This window comes from Dipodomys merriami, unplaced genomic scaffold (assembly GCF_024711535.1).
Source record: "Dipodomys merriami isolate MVZ:Mamm:240054 unplaced genomic scaffold, mDipMer1.0.p SCAF_13, whole genome shotgun sequence".
Classification (NCBI taxonomy): domain Eukaryota; kingdom Metazoa; phylum Chordata; class Mammalia; order Rodentia; family Heteromyidae; genus Dipodomys; species Dipodomys merriami.
This window is the reverse complement of record NW_027202604.1, coordinates 37343598-37361102: the sequence shown is the minus strand read 5'-3', so window position 1 is coordinate 37361102 and position 17505 is coordinate 37343598. Positions and strand designations below refer to the sequence as shown.

The following is a 17505-nucleotide window of genomic DNA, read 5'->3' as shown; positions in this document are numbered from 1 at the left end:
AAGTTATCCACCACAGGAACACCACTCATGAGAGGGCTTCCCAGGACTGAGAAGTGGAATCCGAGGCAAGAAGGGGAGGACACACAGGTGGGGTGTGGGAATGGGTGCCAGTGCAGGTCAGGGTGGACGCTCCCAGCTGTTGTCATAATTAGACTGGGACAGGGCTCAGAAGATAATAGACTCTTCTTTTCCTCCCTCTGTCCAGCAACATTGCACAGAAGAAAAGGAGGCAGGAACTCTGAGCGACAGTCACCGGCCAAAAAAGTGTCCCACAGTACCACTGAAGCCCCTGAGCAACCCTGAGGACAGCCAGGTATGCAGATTAGGGAGCATGGCAGGTGATAGTGGGCACAGGCATGTGGGCTTGTCTGCCTGGCACTGTCTCTGGTCAGCTGCGTTTACTATAACCCCTGTGGGCAGAAGTCTCCTGGTCTTAGTTTAACAGACTCAGCTCTGGTACTCACACAGAGAGCATTGGGTCAATCACCTGCAGGGGTGAGCACACAGGACCTCAGACTGGCCAGTGCAGCCTGGAGGTTCTGCGCACCTATACCTCACCTGCCTCCTTGTGGAGGAGGATCTGGCTCTTCTTCCTTCACTCCCTGCTTTTGTCCAGAGTAGGGAAGAGGCTTCCAGAAGTTTTGGAAAGTCTTTCCCTGTAATAGGTCTATTACCAGGGAGGAAACAGACCGAAGATACATGAACATTACATGGCAGAGCTGAGCTGTGATCTGGGTTGGACCCCAGAACTCATGCTTCTTGCAGCCTGGAATTCTTTGAGGATCTTGGAGCCACAACTGCTTTGTTCTTTCCAGAAGGACCAGATGTTAAAATTTGAGAAAGCACAGTGATCCATAGGATTCTTTCCTTGCAGGTGTGAAATGGATAAAGTAGTAGGGTCAATTGGGAAATGCTTCCCTAAGCATCAGTCCATCCTCCACTCCTAAGCCTGTGGCCTACTGCTCAGTTTTAATCAGCTTGCTTGGCCATGCCCCTACACATCCTGGCTGAGGTATGGCTTCTCCAGGTGTGTAGGGATGCTGTGGTTCCCCACAGCCTCATCTCTTCACTATCCCACCAACATGGACATGGAATGTGAGAAGCAAAGGGACTCAGAACATCTATACTTGATTCTTCAATTACAATATGCGGTACCGAGAGGGCTAGTATCTATCACTGGAAGCACACGGAGGCAGCCCTGACTCCCAGTCTGTCACATCACAATCACTACATTCCCTGGAGATCCCTAGACTGGGCAAGGTTCCATCCAGGAAGGACTCTCAAACCTCTCTACAAAGCAGCCCTGGCTTTGTGTTCCAACATTAACAAATCTTCCCAACAGTGGGCCTGCAGCTTCTTTATGGCAGGCCACATAACAAAGAATCCCACCTAGGATACCTCTAGAGACACCAGCTCAGGTGCAGGATCCTTACCCCCAGCCTTGGTAAGCCAGGCCCTGGGACTCCTCACCTGGGTCTGGGAACCTCCAGGGGACTGCTGCCCATCCTGAAAAAGTTGTCAGAATGGTTTGAGGATGAGGAGCTGGAAGACTTGGCTTCAGCTAGCCCTGGGTGGGAAGGCAGGCGGTCCTCCGAGGGCTGCGGCCGGTTCCAGAGCACACTCTGTGGGGAGGATGAGCAGCTCTTCCTCCTGAGGTGGAAGAGTAGGACCGTCAGCAGGGACCCCTAGAAGGCCCAGCACTGGAGCCCAGGGACTGCCTTCTGCCTATGGGGAAGATGCCACAGGCAGTGGGCTCTCAGTACTTCTTCAGGCTCAAAGGCCCGGGCATCGAGGGCTAGAACTTTATAGAGGGACTGACTGTGGCATCCAAATTACACTGACCCACCAGCCTCAGAGGATGTGCCAGAAAATAATTCTTAGATAACAGGCACAGTAACTCCCTGCAAACTGCCACCGTCTATGGAGAAAGACATTAGGGCCTCAGATTCTATCATGTTCTCCATGGAGGGACTCCTCAGTATCTCTAGTCACTAACCAACGTTTTACATTCTGTTTCCTTTCTCTAACTTGCCCTTCCCCCACCAGGCACAGAGCATAGGGAGCTCCTCTGACAGGAGCCTCCCCGACCTGGCCAGTGCTTCTTGGTTCCACAGGGAGGCCAGGCCCTTTATGCTCCTGGGCCACCAGGCAGTGCCCTTCATCAACCAGATGGCTGGCCTCTGAGTGCCCGTACAGACAGCAGGAGATAGAGCTGTGCTCTTGGACCTTCTGTCAAGGGCCCCTTTGTTCCTGGGGCTCTCGCCTGGCTCCCTGGGGCTGATGGCCCTGGGCCACAGCTGTAAGCTCTGTCCCAGTCTGGCTCCTCACCAAGCTGCCTGAGTCTGTGCTCCTGCCGGGACCAACTCCACAGCCTCATAGGTAAAGCTCCCCAAAGCCCCTGGAGAGCTCTCCATGACCAGGGAGAAGTCACTGCCCAGGCTGGTGGTACTGCCTCGGTCTCTTCGCCCTGAAAGAAGCCAGTGCCACAGGTCAGCACATTATTCTCTCCCATCACCAGTCCTCCATCTCTTCCACACCAGCTAGCTGGTCAGCTCCTGCGTGGGCTACACTCAGCCCGCTGGGGCCATGGACTCACTCAGCATGCAGATATCTTCTACGGAGAAGCCTGCATCCCGGGCTGGCAAACTCTTCCTCCTGGAACAAGAACCCAAGCAGGAAATTTCCTCTGTTCCCAACATCCAACCCTGCCCATCCTGGAGGATAGCTCCTACTCCCTGGCAACTCAGAGAGGAGGTTCTACCTAGAGGTAGGCCTTTCTGGGCTCCATTCTGTTTCTGTATGCCACACACATAACCGACTTCTGAGGTTGGCACTCCCATCTCCTCTTTACTAGCTTGGCATCTGAGAACTCAAGTCTAATGTACTAGAAGCCTTGGGTAGGAAGGCAACCAAACTCTCAATTCTTGAGGGCTCTGGGTTTTAAAACAACTACCAGCCATGCAGCCTGCATGTCCCAGGCTGGAAGCAGGGACTCCAGGGAGAATGACCATCAGCTTAGGAGTGTGGGAAGTCCTGTGGGCTGGCTTCTCCCTGCAGTATCATGCCTGCCATCTTCCTTACCAGAGATCACTCATTGCCCTCCTCACCTCAGGACTCCCAGCAGGGATGCCTGGCCTGGACCCAGAGGAAGGGAGTGCGTGCGTGCCAGAGAATTTGGGCAGGGATAAGTGGTAACTTGCCTCCTGTAGAGTACGCCTCGCTTACCTTTGGGTTTTCAGTGCAGAGAACTCCTCGGAGGTGATATGCTTCAAAAAATTGAAGCAGAAAAAAAAAATCTGAAGGAGACAAAACGCAACATACAGTAAGACATCCTTTCCCAGAGAGAAAGGCTGACCAGCTAGCTGGTGTGGAAGGCTGAAGTAGCAGAACTCCCAAGAGTGAAAAGCTGGTTTTTCTGGTAAATCTCTCTGTGGAGAAGGTCCTGCTTTGAAGTCACTCCACTGGATATTCTGGCCTAGGAGGTTTTGGATGAAGCTCAGCAGGGTTTGGTAAAGAGACGCCCTTGGGCTGGATTGGGCTGGGGTAAAGGAGGAAATGAGAGCCCAGGTCAGAATTTCCAAGCCCCCTTCACATTCAACACACATTCTCAACCTGTTATCGGCTGAAGATGAAGGATGAAGACAACAGTCTAGCAACCCAGGAAACGAAGCTGGCAGAGGACAGCAGGGAGCAAGGAGATCTTGGGACTGGGGTTTGATGACACAGCAGGTATACAGGAAAGGAAAAGGGAGCATATGGCAGAGGTCACTCAGAAACAAGATCAAGAAAACTGGAGTGGAGGTAGCCATTATTTGGCCTGGTGTCTGCCCTGCTCAAGAACTGTGAGGGCCAGGTCTTTGGCAGTACTGGGTTTGAACTCAGGGCCCAGAGCCACCTTCTTAGCTTGGGAGTGAGATGGGCAACCTGGCTCCTATAAGTGCCCAGCCAGCACCCCAGTGGACTCCAGGGTGGATACCCAAGGCTTCTGTCTGTGTGGTCTACAAAAGCCTCTAGTAATCCCCACAAACCCCTTGCTCAGAGAAACACCTACCCAGTATCCCACAGGGCCCCAAAAGATTTGCAGAGGGTTGCTCAAGTTAGGTCAGTATGAAAATACTGTGTTACATAAAATTAAAGACTTTCAGTCTTTAATGTGCTAATGCACTCTGTGAAGCTCAAAGGAGGGTTGCTGGCAAAGACGCCTAATAGACCTTGGTTCTGTCTGCTGCTTTGCAGGTCAGTGTCTAGGTGTGGGGAAGCGATTACCCTGGAGAGCAGCTACTGAGACCCTTGCACATGGTGAGGAACGCAGGGCTGGAACTCTGACCCCACTTAGCTCAACTCTATCACCGCTCTGAGTCTCTGAAGGTAGCATCTGGTCCGCTTTGGAGAACAAGGGAGATGAGGTGGAGGACAGAATGTCCTGAACCAGCAAAATCCCCAAACTAAGAGGCTACAAAGAGACTTTCTGCCCAGATTTTAATGCCAAAGTTGCTTGCTGTCTCTGACAGTTCACTGAGGTCTCTGAGGACCAGGCTTATAAGCTCCGCATTCCTGGCAGATGTGATAAGTGCTCAGAAGAAGAGATTTGGTAGGGAGAGGAACAGCTGAGCAGGAACAACAAAAGGAGGTGGTGTGAGATAAGATGCCTAGGAAGGAGGTAGGCTCAGGAGGATGAGAAAGAAGAAAGATGCTTCACAAAGCTGGGATGGGGAGATGGAAGAGGAACAGCTCCCATGCTGAGCACCTGGGTCCCTCAGTGAGGTGTCAGTAACTCAAAATAAGCCATTGAAGGTCACTCCAGCTCTAGGGAAGACTAGAGGCAGGCATCCTTGGGTCCAACTGCAGGTCTGTGTGCTGGGGAAACAAGCATACCAGGCAGGCAAAGATTTGGAAGCAGCAAGAAGGCTAGGCACGGATGGGCAGAGAGGAGTGGATGCTGGCCACAGTGAAGAGGAGAGACAGGACAGAGTCTGGACGCAGTTCAGCAGCAGCAAGGAGCGGCAGGACCATGGATACACAGGTGGCCCTGGGGTTGAAAAGTGGCAGAAGGACAGAAGTGCTTCTATCCTTCAGCTGTGAGGATGAGGGGCACAAAAAGACCTGCTCGTGGGTATCAGCACAGAAAAGCAGGTCACCAGAATGGAAGAAATTGTCTAGATAGGTCCTAGGCAGCTGGGTAACTGCTCAGTGCCCAGGGATCTCTCCATGGTGCAGGAGGACCCTGAGGTCCAGATGGGAGCTCTGTGCTCCTAGTTTTTCCACCATACTTTGTGCAGTCCATCATTTTGTCCCTCCATCAGCCTTGAGCTGTGCTCACAGTCTGTAAGAGGCACTCACCTCCTCTCCTTTGCTGAGCCGATCTACCAACATGTGCCTGAAAAAAGGAGAACACATACGTCAAAGGAAACCATACCACAATGAGTCAAGGGAGATCTGGACACCAGCAACACACAGTCAGGTGAGGTCTGTCAGCATCTCTGTCCTTCCCAAGGGACAGGGGACCAAACTCTTCTTGTAACCCTGACATGGCAGCCACCACACTATTCCAGCCACCATTCCACCCCAAGGTCCAGTTTTCCACAAAGGCTTACCCAAAGAGGAACCAGTCATAGGCCACAGTCAGGTAGAGGATCTCAGCAGGCTTCAGGGACATGTGGATGAGCCCATCCTAGAAGAGACCAGAAAGCTGCCTTCCCAACATAAGCTTGCTCACCCTGGGAGTGCCCCCCATCCACAGGCCCTGTGACAGCATAGGCTGGCAAAGAACCCCAAAACCAGGGGTAAGCAGGACACGGACACCTTGGGAGTGGTTCCCTCACTCCAGATCTTTACCCGTTGGAGATGCTCCCACAGTATCCTAAGGGTGGAGCTTATTAGCAGGGCCTCTTGAATACTCCCCGACCCCAAGGCCCAGCCATACTCACAGCCCACAAGGAAAGGCGCAAGAGAGAGATGAAGAGGGGGGTCCGATCCCAGCCTGAGATACAGTGTACCAGCAACCCACTGTCATCTGCTTGCACACCACCAACAGGAGCCCAGGGAAGAACCAGACAGGGGCTGATGAGAAGGGAAGCATTGCCACCCTGGCTCAGGCGAGGGAGCCAGGCTACCCAACCTCCCCGCTGCCCTCTCTGGGTCCTCAAGACTCTTCTCCAGCCTAGTGCCACAAGTGGGTGCTGGCTTGGTGAGATATGCCTTGGTCTGTAGCACCTCTTCTCTTGGCTACAGTTCTTGTGCTTTCAGGGAAAGAATCTAGGCTCCACAGTGACTACCTAGGAGATGTAGGTGGTACTGCTCCATGTCCCTGCCTTGTGTTTGCTCTGGCTTGAGGGCTCAGGGAGAGAGAGAGACTCACCATCACTGTTAACTATAGAAAGCAGCAGTTTCAGGTAGTTTTGTGTTTGTTGCACCAGGTCCCAACTCTGTTGGGCAAAAGAGAGAAAAGGGATCTAGGAATAAATGTTAATGATTCATGTTTGGAGTTTAAAATATTCCAAAAACAAAATGCTGGCCTGTAATGGTGATACAGGCCTTTAACCCTAGCACTCAGGAGTAGAGAGAGAAGGGTCATCAGAGTTCCTTGGCAGCATGGGCCACATAGTGAGAAAAGCCAAAAATTGGGGCTGGGAAGGTGGCTCAGCGGTAGAGCGCTTGCTTTGCATGCATGAGGCCCTGAGTTTGATTCCTCAGCACCACATAAGCAGAAAAGGCTGGAAGTGGTGCTGTGGCTCAAGTGGTACAGCGCTAACCTTGAGCTGAAGAGCTGAGGGACAGCGCCCAGGCCCAGAGTTCAGGTCCCATACCCCATTAAAAAAAAAAAAAAAAAAAAAAAAGAGAGCGGCCAAAAATAAATACCAGCTAATTAAAACGTTGGTTGGGGGTGTAACTCAGAGATTGAGCATACATATTCGTGCATGGACAACAAGTCCCTGAGTTCCATCCCCAACACAAAAAATAAGTAAAATTGATAAGCATTATTATGTGACAAGAGATAAGGTTTTCGCTCTCAAACCCCAGATAACCTGAGACACTCATTCCCCAGAGATTCAATGCCCCCAGGAGCCCTTTCTGCCTCTCCTTGCACTCTTTACATCACAGAAACCAACTACAGCACTAACCTTCTCTTAACATGTTTCACTTTGTGTCATCAGTAACAGAGTTTGAACTCAAGGCCTTGTGCTCTCACTTGGCTCTTTTGCTCATGTCTAGTGCTCTACCACTTGAGCCATTCCTCTCTAATCTAGCTTTTTTGATGAGTAATTGGAGATAATAGTCTCAAGGACTTTTCTGCCTGGACTGGCTCTGAATGGATTCTCAGATCTCAGCTTTTGATCAAAGGTATGAGCCACTTTTCACTGCTAGTCACTAACTTTTTTCTTTTGTTTCTGGAGACAGGGTCTTGCCATGTAACACCTCAGCCTTGTCAGTGCTGAGATTATAGACATGCACCATCACGCCCGGTTATATGTTTTTTATGAGTAATAAATACAGTCTATTTGGCAGATAAAAAGGAGACTTATATGAGGCGGGAAATAGGAAATAAGGAAAACCTGTTCTAAGCCCAAGTGAGAGGTTTAGACCAAGCCCTGTGAAGCAACCTACTCCGAATCTGGGATTCCATGGAGGGGCCTGACCCAGTTCTGCAGAGCCCGTTTCCCCAGCTGGGGACAGCCTCTGCTCTCTATGGACACAACTGCCTATCAGCTTTCTGGGCTGTGTGCAGAGGGCTGCGCATGCCAGCAAGAGAGCACTTCCCGCAGGGGAGGGGAATGCAGCACCTGTAATTGCAATGGATTTCCCAGGAATTCAAGCAGGCTCATTTACCTGACCCTCCTGCATCCCCAGAGAGTTGTGACCCACTTTTCAGTAGCTCTGGAGAGCTACTGAAGGGTCTCTCAATGCATGGAGCTTGACATGGGAGGCATACCACTGCCAAGAGATGTCCGGGGAGCAAGGATTCAAGGAACAAGGAGAAGCAGAACTGAGGCAGGAGCCTTGTAGCAGAAGCCCAGTGAGGGGTGGGCAGGCTGAGGAGAAGTACAGCAGCCAGGGAGGGGCAGGGAACAAGGTTGGTTCTGTGGAATGTCAACTAGCTGGGCAGCTCTGAAGGAGGTGCCTACAATCAGAGAGAGAAAGCACATTCCCAGGGCTGGGGACAGGAGCCACAAGACAGAGAGAGCGACGGAAAGACGGCCCAAGGTCACATTGCCAAGCTTAGGGATGAAACAAAGTCCACATTTTTAGTCATGATACACTGTAGAGACTTTTGCTACAACACAGAGTGAAGAACAAGTTTGAGGGGACTTGTCAGGAAGGCCTGGGGAAAACTCAAACTTCTTGCCGCTCATCCTCCACTTCCCAGGAAGCTTCTGGAAGCAGAGCAGGACAAGCATTATGTTTTTTAGTTCCATCCCTGTGGTACTTGTTCTCCTGCCTAGCAAATTTCTACCTTCACTTCAAAGGCTAAATTGTTTTCTCTCCGTTTCCTATGTGATATGCAGGTGACAAGTTGGTGCCTCTCCCTGGATTTATCTCTCCCAGTGCACAAGAGATGGATGGAGGTAAAGACTGGAGTGTTTCACCAGGGGCAGAGATCCAGAGAATACTGGGGGCTTGGAGATGGATAGCATCAAGGTCTGAGCTCCTGGATAAATGGTGGTCCACACTAACTTCATTTTGGACAGCAGACTACATGAATGACACTTGCGAGGATCACAGAGGCCTGACTCAGAACTCCCAAGTGTGTCTTGGGAGGAGTCACCTGCAGTAGACAATAGACAAAACAATCACTGAGGTGAAGACTGGGGTCCTGGGACCCCAGTGCTGAGTGGCAGGAAAGGGCAGGGCTGAAGATGACAAACTAGCGGGGCAGCACTGAAGAGAAGGCCTGTGGGAGGACTGCAATTTTATCAGTGTTTATTATGACTCTAAGACATAATAAACACTAGCCAATGGCCTATGTCCTCAGTACCATGAAACCTGGCTTGGTACTTTCAGAGAACATCTGCACCTAGGGATTCTATTAGGGCCTAGAAAAGGAGCTGTCAACCCCACTTTTAGGGGGAAGTGAAGTACTCTGCCCAAAGCCATTCAGCCTCTCAAGAAGTGAGCATGTTGGGGGCCTATAGTTAAGACCTTATTTGGTGAGTAGTTCATCAGAACGTTTGTACCTGCATAATGGAAAAAAAAAAAAATGGTGCCAGAAGAGACAAAAAGGGAAGCTTAGGGCAGGGTCTGCCTGAGACCTCTACATACAACAGACTAAGACATAAGCCTGCAGGTTCCTCTGGACATTCATTTTGTCTAGGCACAGCCCGGGATGTGAGACCAATGGACAGGTATATTCCTTCATCAGGCCCAACACACCACTGGTCTGCTCTCCCCCTTAATGCCACCGTAGGGGACACCTGACATTACCCTTCAGCATTCATTCATTCAATAGCCGCTGAGTACCTATCCTGCGATTAGGGTTGAATACTCAGAGAAAAGATAAATAAGATCCCTGTCATTACAAGAGTGGGGGGGGGGGGCAGTTGTCAGATGTAGGCTTGCCTTGCCTCTCTAAGCAAGGGAAACCTCGAGGCTGTGTGGGAGTTGTCCAGATGAGACAGAGGAAAATAGCCGAGGTGCAGATGCTTCTCATTATTCACTGGCTTGGCTATTCAAGCTCTAGGCTCTATGCCTGTTTCTGTGCTGGGGATGCATACATAAGCCATGGGTCCCCCAATCCTCTTGAAGCTCACAGAATCAGTGGAAAATTCCATAAAAGATGTGCACAGGAGGTGGTAAGGGGAGATATAGATTAAGAAACCCTTCTTGAAACGACACCGAGCCATATTCTGAGGGGCAGCGTGTCAGCCAGACAAGAGGAAGCTGAGAGCGGGCAGCCAAGCAAAGAGAACAGGAAGTGGGAAAAGGGGCAGGAATAAGGCTAGTTGTCTTGTTTCAAGTAAGTTGCAACTGAGCCCACTGGAGGCCTGTAGGACAAAGATACAGATGTACTCAGTACAACAGGGCCCTCCCGTGGCAGACAGTGACAGGAAAAAAACACAATGGAAACAATTTTAAAGTTCCTATAATCAAATGAGGTCAAACAGCTCTACATTTTCTTTGTCAAGACACAGATTTTAAAGGAAAAATGAAAAGTCATGAAGTGGGCTCCGTGAGATCACTGCAAAGAGAACCCTCTGGTGGATGAAAATCCTTCAATGAATCACATTCAAAAAGCTGACTTTCTGGGCCAAAAGCCAATGAGAAGAAAGACAGGAGAGAGAGAAGAGGAGAGGAGAGGGTGAATGGGGGAGAGAGGGAAAAAGGGGAGAGAGGGAATAGGGAGAGAGAAGAAGGGCAGAAAGAGAGAAAAAAGAGGGAGAAAGAGGGGGAGAGAGCAATCACAGTAGTAAGCCTGTATTAAAATCTGGTGATCCAGAGTCCCCTGGTGTCCCACCACCCTCCTGCCTGCTTGATCAGGCCCTCACCTGATACTGGCTCCAATCAATGTTCAGAGAGTGAGTCAGGAAGTCGGGGATACTCAATGGGGCATCGACGTAGTCCTGGGAACAGAAGGATACCTGTGAGATGTAGACTGACCACTAGAAGAGGCTGTAGTATGTCACAGCTCTGAAGCTGTGGTTACCACAGGCAGGATATCTCTCGTAGTTCTTGCCTTCTCTAGGCTAGCTGCTTGGGCTACTCTGGCACTGAGAGCTTAAAAAATCAAAGTATAAATTAGATGACTGCAATTGAGTAGTGTTTGCTGCTGCAATAAGCAAGATCCATCTGCACCCAGCTTGTAGTGGATTCCCCGTGCCTGCTTTGTTGATTAGAGAATGAGTAGAATGCTGTTCCCACTCTATGAAGAAAGTGAACTGAAGAAGAGGAAGAACTTTTCCTACCTTGACCCTGAAAAATTACCTTCTAGAATGGAAGACATTAAAAAGGGAGAGGAGCAGGTTATGATGCCACATGCCTATAATTTCAGTAATCAGGAGACAGAGGCTGGGGAACCATGAGTTTCAGACCAGCCTGAGCTACAAAGACCCTGTCTCAAACAAACAAAGGCAAAACAACACACACACACACACACAAAATGGGGCAGATAGAACAAAGTATTTTTTAGTTTTTGTTTTGTGCTGGTCTTAGGGCTTGAACTCAGGGCTTAGGTGCCATCCTGGAGCTTTTCTGTTTAAGACTAGTGCTCTACTACTTGAGCCACAGATCTACTTCTGGCTTTTTGCTGGTTAACTGGAGGTAATGGACTTTTCTGCCTGGGCTGGCTTTGAATTGCGATCCTCAGATCTCAGCCTCCTGAGGTGTGAGCTACTGATGCCCAGCCCAAAGTATGTATTTTAAGAATTTTACATGTATAGACAAGAAAAGAAATAATGAGACTACTCAGGCAAGGAAAAAAAAAAAGGTAGTTATTTTTCCCAAAGAGATGTAGCTAGCTGTCCTCCTTAGTCTCCTTTCACAGAAAAACACAGGTTAAATATTGTTGCTCATACCTGCTTCCAGTTAAATATGAGCCCCTCGGCCATGTAATCCCGGTCCTTATATTCTTTGAAAAATTCACAGCCTGGAAAAGAAGGCAGAGTTAGGATACCTTTGGTCCTACTGCAAAGGTGAAGACTTACCCCTAGCCAGTCCATAGCCCTGGTGCTGAAGGACTAAGGGGCCAGCAGCTCATATACAATTACACTGCTGCCCCAGAGAAGATCAAGGCCAACTGGCAAGGGCAATGGCAGAAGCAGAGAGGAAGCCCCTGGTAACCTCTCTGGATCCCTAGCTACACACCTGCCCCAAGGTACCACCTGTCCCCACGGTTCCATCTGTGCTCCTTGGGATCTGGTCACTTCCCACTCATTGCTGGTTCTTTGTCCCAGTAGTCTGGGTGCCAGCCTCAGTGGGCGAAAGCATGGCTTACAGTGATATCCTCAACACTTTCAGCAACCACTCGGTTACAGAGGATTGGTCTTCTTCACTGCTAACACGAGGACAGTAATGCTAACCTCACAGTTTCAGTAGAAACTGAATTTCTAACTTACTGGAGAGGAAGTGAACAATACCTGCAACCCAACAGGTGCTCATGAGGCATTGCTTCCTCCAGATAAGCAGGCAAAGGGTACTTTTCCACATATTCACTAAAACTTCCTGAGAAACTCAAGCAGGCTGAGGCCTGGGAAACAGTGGGGGCAGAGCGGATGGAAGATGGGTCCAGCAGCTCTTCCAGCTTGGCATCTCGGCTTTCTCCTTGCTCTGTCTGAGAACAAGCTGCGTAGTCACTAAGCCTGGCCTTTCTTACTTGTGGGATGGGTGCTTAAGGCTGAAATACAGTAATACATATATAACAGGGAGCACAAATGGCAGCACACTACAACAGGAGTTCCATGGCTCAGCCAACTGATCTGTTGACTGAGAGATAAGGCTTACTCCCGGACTATGGCTGGCCTTTGTGGGGTGACCACAGCACAAGGAACAACCCAGGGACAGGGGTTAGCAGCTCTCTCAGTGTCAAGCCACAGGGCAGGGGAGGACATCTGGGGGTAGCTTTCTCTCAGTTGTTCTCAGTTCCTCAACAAGGATCCATCCAGACTTCAGACAGCACGGGGCTTTGGCCACAAAAAGTCTAGTGAGGTCCCAGAAGGCAAGAAAACCATTGTCTCAATTCGGTGGAAGGGGCTACAGGCCAAAAAAATATACTTGAGCAGTGAGAGAGGTCACCTATCCCTGTGGAGATGGGACATCCCCCCTGCAGGACTTGCATTCCACATAAACCCCTGTGCTCTAACCCTTTAGGCCCTGCTACTGAATGACAAGTCAGGAAATAAATCTTTGGCAGCACAACACTTCAGCCTGTTTCTAGGGTGCTTCACCAGGAGAAAGAAAAATCGTAAATATCAGACAGAGCTCTTGAGCATATGAGCCCAGGTTGAGAGGAGCTATCAGTGAACTCTTAGGACCCAGTGAAATGCTGCTTCTCTGAACCCCAGCGGCTGGTTAATCCTGCAGGCTGAGTTCTGACACAACTTAGAAATGGATCCCTTTCTGCAAAGAGACCCAGTACCCAGGACAGCGCTTGACACTTACTACCAGAACAGGCTTCAGAACCCATCAGCAGACAAGACCACAGGGAAGAAAAGCAGGTGATGGCAGCAACTCACTCAGAAGGAAACAAGCTAGACAGTGGGGCAGGGTTTGGCCTCATCTATTTTGGTGCCTGGAGAAGTGCTAGGGAACACTTCCCATTTCATCTAAGCCCTACTTTTTTTAATTATTAGGGCTAGAACTGATAGCATCACAGTTCCTGTCTGGGATTCAAGGTACTTACAGGGTTCAACTGAGGATCCTTATATGGCATCAAAGACATTCCATGATTTGAGCTAATGGTAATTTACTTTTCTTTTTTATAAAGTAATATAAGTATGTCAAGTAAAGGGTGCTTCTGTAAGGGTGAAGCATGGCTCATGTGGTATAGCATCAGCCTACATAGTATGAGGCCTTGAGTTCAAATCCTAGTACTACCACACAAAAAAGTATTCTCCTTGTCTTCCTTATCTGGAGGGCATTCTCCCTCTACTTCCTGCTTTTTTGTTTTTACATCCCCAACACATATAACCATCAGAAGAAATACAAAAAAAAAAAAAAAATTGGGGACGAAGAGGAGAAAAACATTCAGACACATCATAACATTTTGGCATCTTTTCTGTTAAGTCTCAAACATCTTTTCCTTCATGTAATGGGAATGTACTAAAAAAATCATATCCTGCTCACCATCTTGAGCACTGTTTTACAATTACATCCTATTCATTCTATGGATGAAGTACCACTGTTTACTTAACCCTCATTCTGTCTAGTGAAAACACATCCCTGGTTTGCTGTTACGAGACATCACCACAAACATCTCAGTTGTAAGTTAGCTGGACTGCAGTCAAATTGATGGATTAGGACAGTAAAAGGATCAAAGAGTGTTATATGAGGAGTCTGGTAACAAGTTGTTAAACTACAGCATAAAGGACACCACACTAGTATTCCAACTTGTACTGAAATATAGGCAAAGAAAGCAAAGAGCTGGGAAGGTGGCTCGGTGGTAGAGGGCTTGCCTTGCATGTCTGAGGCCCTGGGTTTGATTCCTCAGCACCACATAAACAGAAAAAGCCGGAAGTGGCGCTGTGGCTCAAGCGGTAGAGCGCTCGCCTTGAGCTGAAGAGCTGAGGGACAGCACCTAGACCCAGAGTTCAGGTCCACGACCGGCCAAAAAAAAAAAAAAAAGCAAAGACTGGCTCCTTAGCACAACTTTGGTCCAGACATTTCAGTTCTGTGCTCCCCCCTGCCCACTCCTGTCCTGGTCTCTCCAAGGAGTCAGATACTAGTTCTGAAACTCAGCTGCCCAGCCATTCAGGATACTCTTAGGGAAGAGAATCTTTCTTCCATCAATTCCTTATTAGGCCATTAAGGTTAAGGTTAAATCTTGGCATGCTATCTGAAGTAAGTGTCAGTATCCTCAGGTATAAAGGATAAAAACAAAGCTTAGAAGAGTTGAGGGGCTCTTCAAGGACATATGGCTTTAGGACCAGTTCTATAGGACATTGAACTGGCAGAGGAGGGTGATAACCTACTAACATGGAGGCCACCACAAGGGTGCCAGGTCACACAAGAGGTGGGTCTGAATACCACCAGCTTATCTGATAAGGATAGTCTCTCTTACAAGGTGCTACATGATTTGCAGTTCTGAATGAGGCTGTCACCAGCCTGCCCTTGCGTTGGGCTTTGTGGCTCCAGGACTGAGGAGATAATGTCTAAGCTAAGACTGAAGGCAGATGCTGGTGCTGAGAAATAGGAGAGTTTCAAAGACTCTACACCTCCTGCTGTGGCCAGCAAAGCCTGGCATTGCCCAGCAGGCAGGGATGACTGAGGCCTGGAGCACTGTGCAGGTCTACCACAGTAGACTCCAGTAACCAGGGTATCCAGGGCAAGAAGAGTGTCTAGCCACAGGCCACATACATTTGTGTGTGCTGTATCCATGGCTGTGCAGACACCACAGCACTCTGCAACATTGTACAGTCCCTGTGGACATAACAATTACATTTTCTTTCACTCCCAGAACAGCTTCGGAGAACAACGTCCACAAATATCTTCATCAGTGCTAAACATTCGCATGAAAGTCCACAACTCATGGCCTGAGCAGGATGAACATGATCTCATCTTCACAACAAAACCCTGAGCTAAGGCTTTCCAAGTTCTGACTGTTGCTGAATGCCAATGAAAGGACTCAATCCTGGGAGCCTAGAGTTGAAAGGCCCTTGTAAGACACCATTCCACCTATCAGGTGAGCACCTAGTGACCAAAGCCCAACTGTCCACACTAACTGGATACAAGCTCCTACCAAAGCATAGGCTTGCTCCTGGCTCCCTAGGTCCCCCAGCCTAGGGAGCCTGTCACTTGACTAGAAAAGAGCTTCCTACCTGGATATGGGATGGAGAGGAGAGTGAAGTCGGCATAGCGCTGGGCTTTGTCCACCTTCTCAGAGGAGGTTATACTGTTAAGATAGGAACACATGGTGCTAGAGCATCTGAACACACGCACACAAACACAGTTTCCCAAATGAGTGTTTCCTAACTTTAAATGATGCATTCTGCTAAAAACAAAACCAAAACTATCATTCAGACATAAGAATAACTACCCTTAACAGTACAATTAAGAAATCTAACTTCTCTATCTTACTCCAACATCTCAAATTATAGAGGTCTTTTTCACTACAGCAAGCCTCAACTGGAACCTGAAACTGGAGGATCACTGTCCACATGTACCCACAATGCATGCGGTGTAGTCACTTTGACCCTGGAAAGGGGAGCAAGGCAAATTCAATCAACAAGATGATTGAAATGGGGGCCTGTGAGGGAACTCTGCTCTACTGCATTCTCTGAGGGCCACAGAGGCCATTTCTACACAGGGAAAACAGCCTCTGAAAGGCACTGGGGGCCATCCTGACAAAGGGAGAAGGGCACAGCAAAGTTCAAGATATCAGTAGCAGGCTGAGCTCTGACTTTAGCCTGATTATGCCCTCTTTTCTAAGGCAACCTTTTAAGATAATTAAATATTACTTTGAAACAAAACATAAGGGCTGAGAAGGTAGCTCAGTGGTAGAGTGCTTGCTTAGCATGCAGGAAGCCCTGGATTCGATTCCTCAGTACCACAGAAAAGGCCAGAAGTGGCGCTGTTGCTCAAGTGATAGAGTGCTAGCCTTGAGCAAAAGAAGCTTAGGGACAGCGCCCAGGTCCTGAGTTCAAGCCCCAGGACTGGCAAACAACAACAAAAAACCCACAGATAAGACAAAAAATTTTTGGAAAAAGTCCCTACAATTTTGTTACACTAGCCCAGGTTCCATTTTTTTTTTTAAAGCTTTTCATTAGTATATACAGCTATATTTGGTCCTTATGTGTTATTTTTATATATCAGTAATCAGTGAATCAAAATTAGGAACCCACTGAATTGTTGGTTCTGTTTTAAAAGAAATTCTAATGTGTTAGGAATGGCACAGAACTTAAAGAGACGGGAAGGGGGCAGCAGGGCACTGGGTATAGACTCCTGACATCCACTATCACCAATGTGCAGCCTCCAGCAAGTTACTTAACTTCTCTGTGTTCAGTTTCTTGTTTACAAAAGAGAGACACACCCTTCATGGCTATCTGAAGACACAGCATAAGATACACTGACAGTCCTAGAACAAGCCCACACACTGTAGCTGTCATGTTCCCTATGACCCCCTGACCCATTTCAGGGTGGGTGCCCTGTACTTACTTCATACCAAACTTCACCTTCTTGTTCTCCACCATCAGGTCACAGATGTATTTGACTGACAAATACCGAAGCAGCCTAATATCATAGCCTCTGACCTTATCAAAAAGATGCACGTCACCACTTCTGAAACACAGAGTCAGAAGGAAAAGTTACACCATGTGTTCACTCAGCCAAGTCGGTTGGGAAGCACCTTCAGAAAAGGACAGCTGTCATTATCAAGAACTTTTATTCTTCTTCTCTAGATGCACAGGGAGTAGGGAGAGAAGGTGACTTTCTAAGAGATTATCCCTATCTCGGGGACACTTCAAAGAGGAGCACAATTTCCAGTCGGAAAGGGAGAGCGCTTTCTGGCACGGCTTGACATTAAGCCAGAAGACTCAACATAATCTCAGTTCTAAAAAGCATCAGCTGGTGGCTGATAGAGTCTTTGAGATTCCATTAAAGTTGTTCTCCACTCCGTCTCCCCTCCCTCCCAGTTTAGGGCCATTTTTAGCCACATGCATCACTTATAACAGACTGAAATTCTTAGACTTGAGTTCTATGAATTCCCTCTGCTTAGTAGATCTATGAGGCAAGGAGGAATATAAAAGTTTTCTTTTGTTGTTGTCTTTGGTCATGGAGCTTGAATTTGGAGACTGAGTGCTATCCCTGAATTCTTCTTGCTCAACACTGAAACACTACAACTTTGAGCCACAGTGCCACTTC

The 17505-nt window shown here is 48.6% G+C and overlaps 1 protein-coding gene across 5 annotated transcripts in view; it reads right to left on the bottom strand.

Annotated features, from left to right (window-relative positions):
- The window catches only part of LOC138824782 (phosphatidylinositol-3,5-bisphosphate 3-phosphatase MTMR14), a 48966-nt gene that overhangs the window by 9583 nt on the left and 21878 nt on the right, over positions 1-17505 (bottom strand). For 3 of the 5 annotated variants that reach the window (XM_070019040.1, XM_070019042.1, XM_070019045.1), the window contains exons 6-17: positions 16801-16923; positions 15465-15538; positions 11508-11578; positions 10482-10556; positions 6359-6425; positions 5928-6013; positions 5595-5671; positions 5341-5377; positions 3226-3296; positions 2597-2655; positions 2329-2467; positions 1471-1650 (exon numbers count right to left, since the gene is read on the bottom strand). In XM_070019040.1, coding sequence (XP_069875141.1) covers positions 1471-1650; positions 2329-2467; positions 2597-2655; positions 3226-3296; positions 5341-5377; positions 5595-5671; positions 5928-6013; positions 6359-6425; positions 10482-10556; positions 11508-11578; positions 15465-15538; positions 16801-16923 — 1059 coding nt within the window. The remainder of the gene's footprint in view (positions 1-1470; positions 1651-2328; positions 2468-2596; positions 2656-3225; positions 3297-5340; positions 5378-5594; positions 5672-5927; positions 6014-6358; positions 6426-10481; positions 10557-11507; positions 11579-15464; positions 15539-16800; positions 16924-17505) is intronic. The other 2 variants (XM_070019041.1, XM_070019044.1) reach the window with 1 other exon arrangement.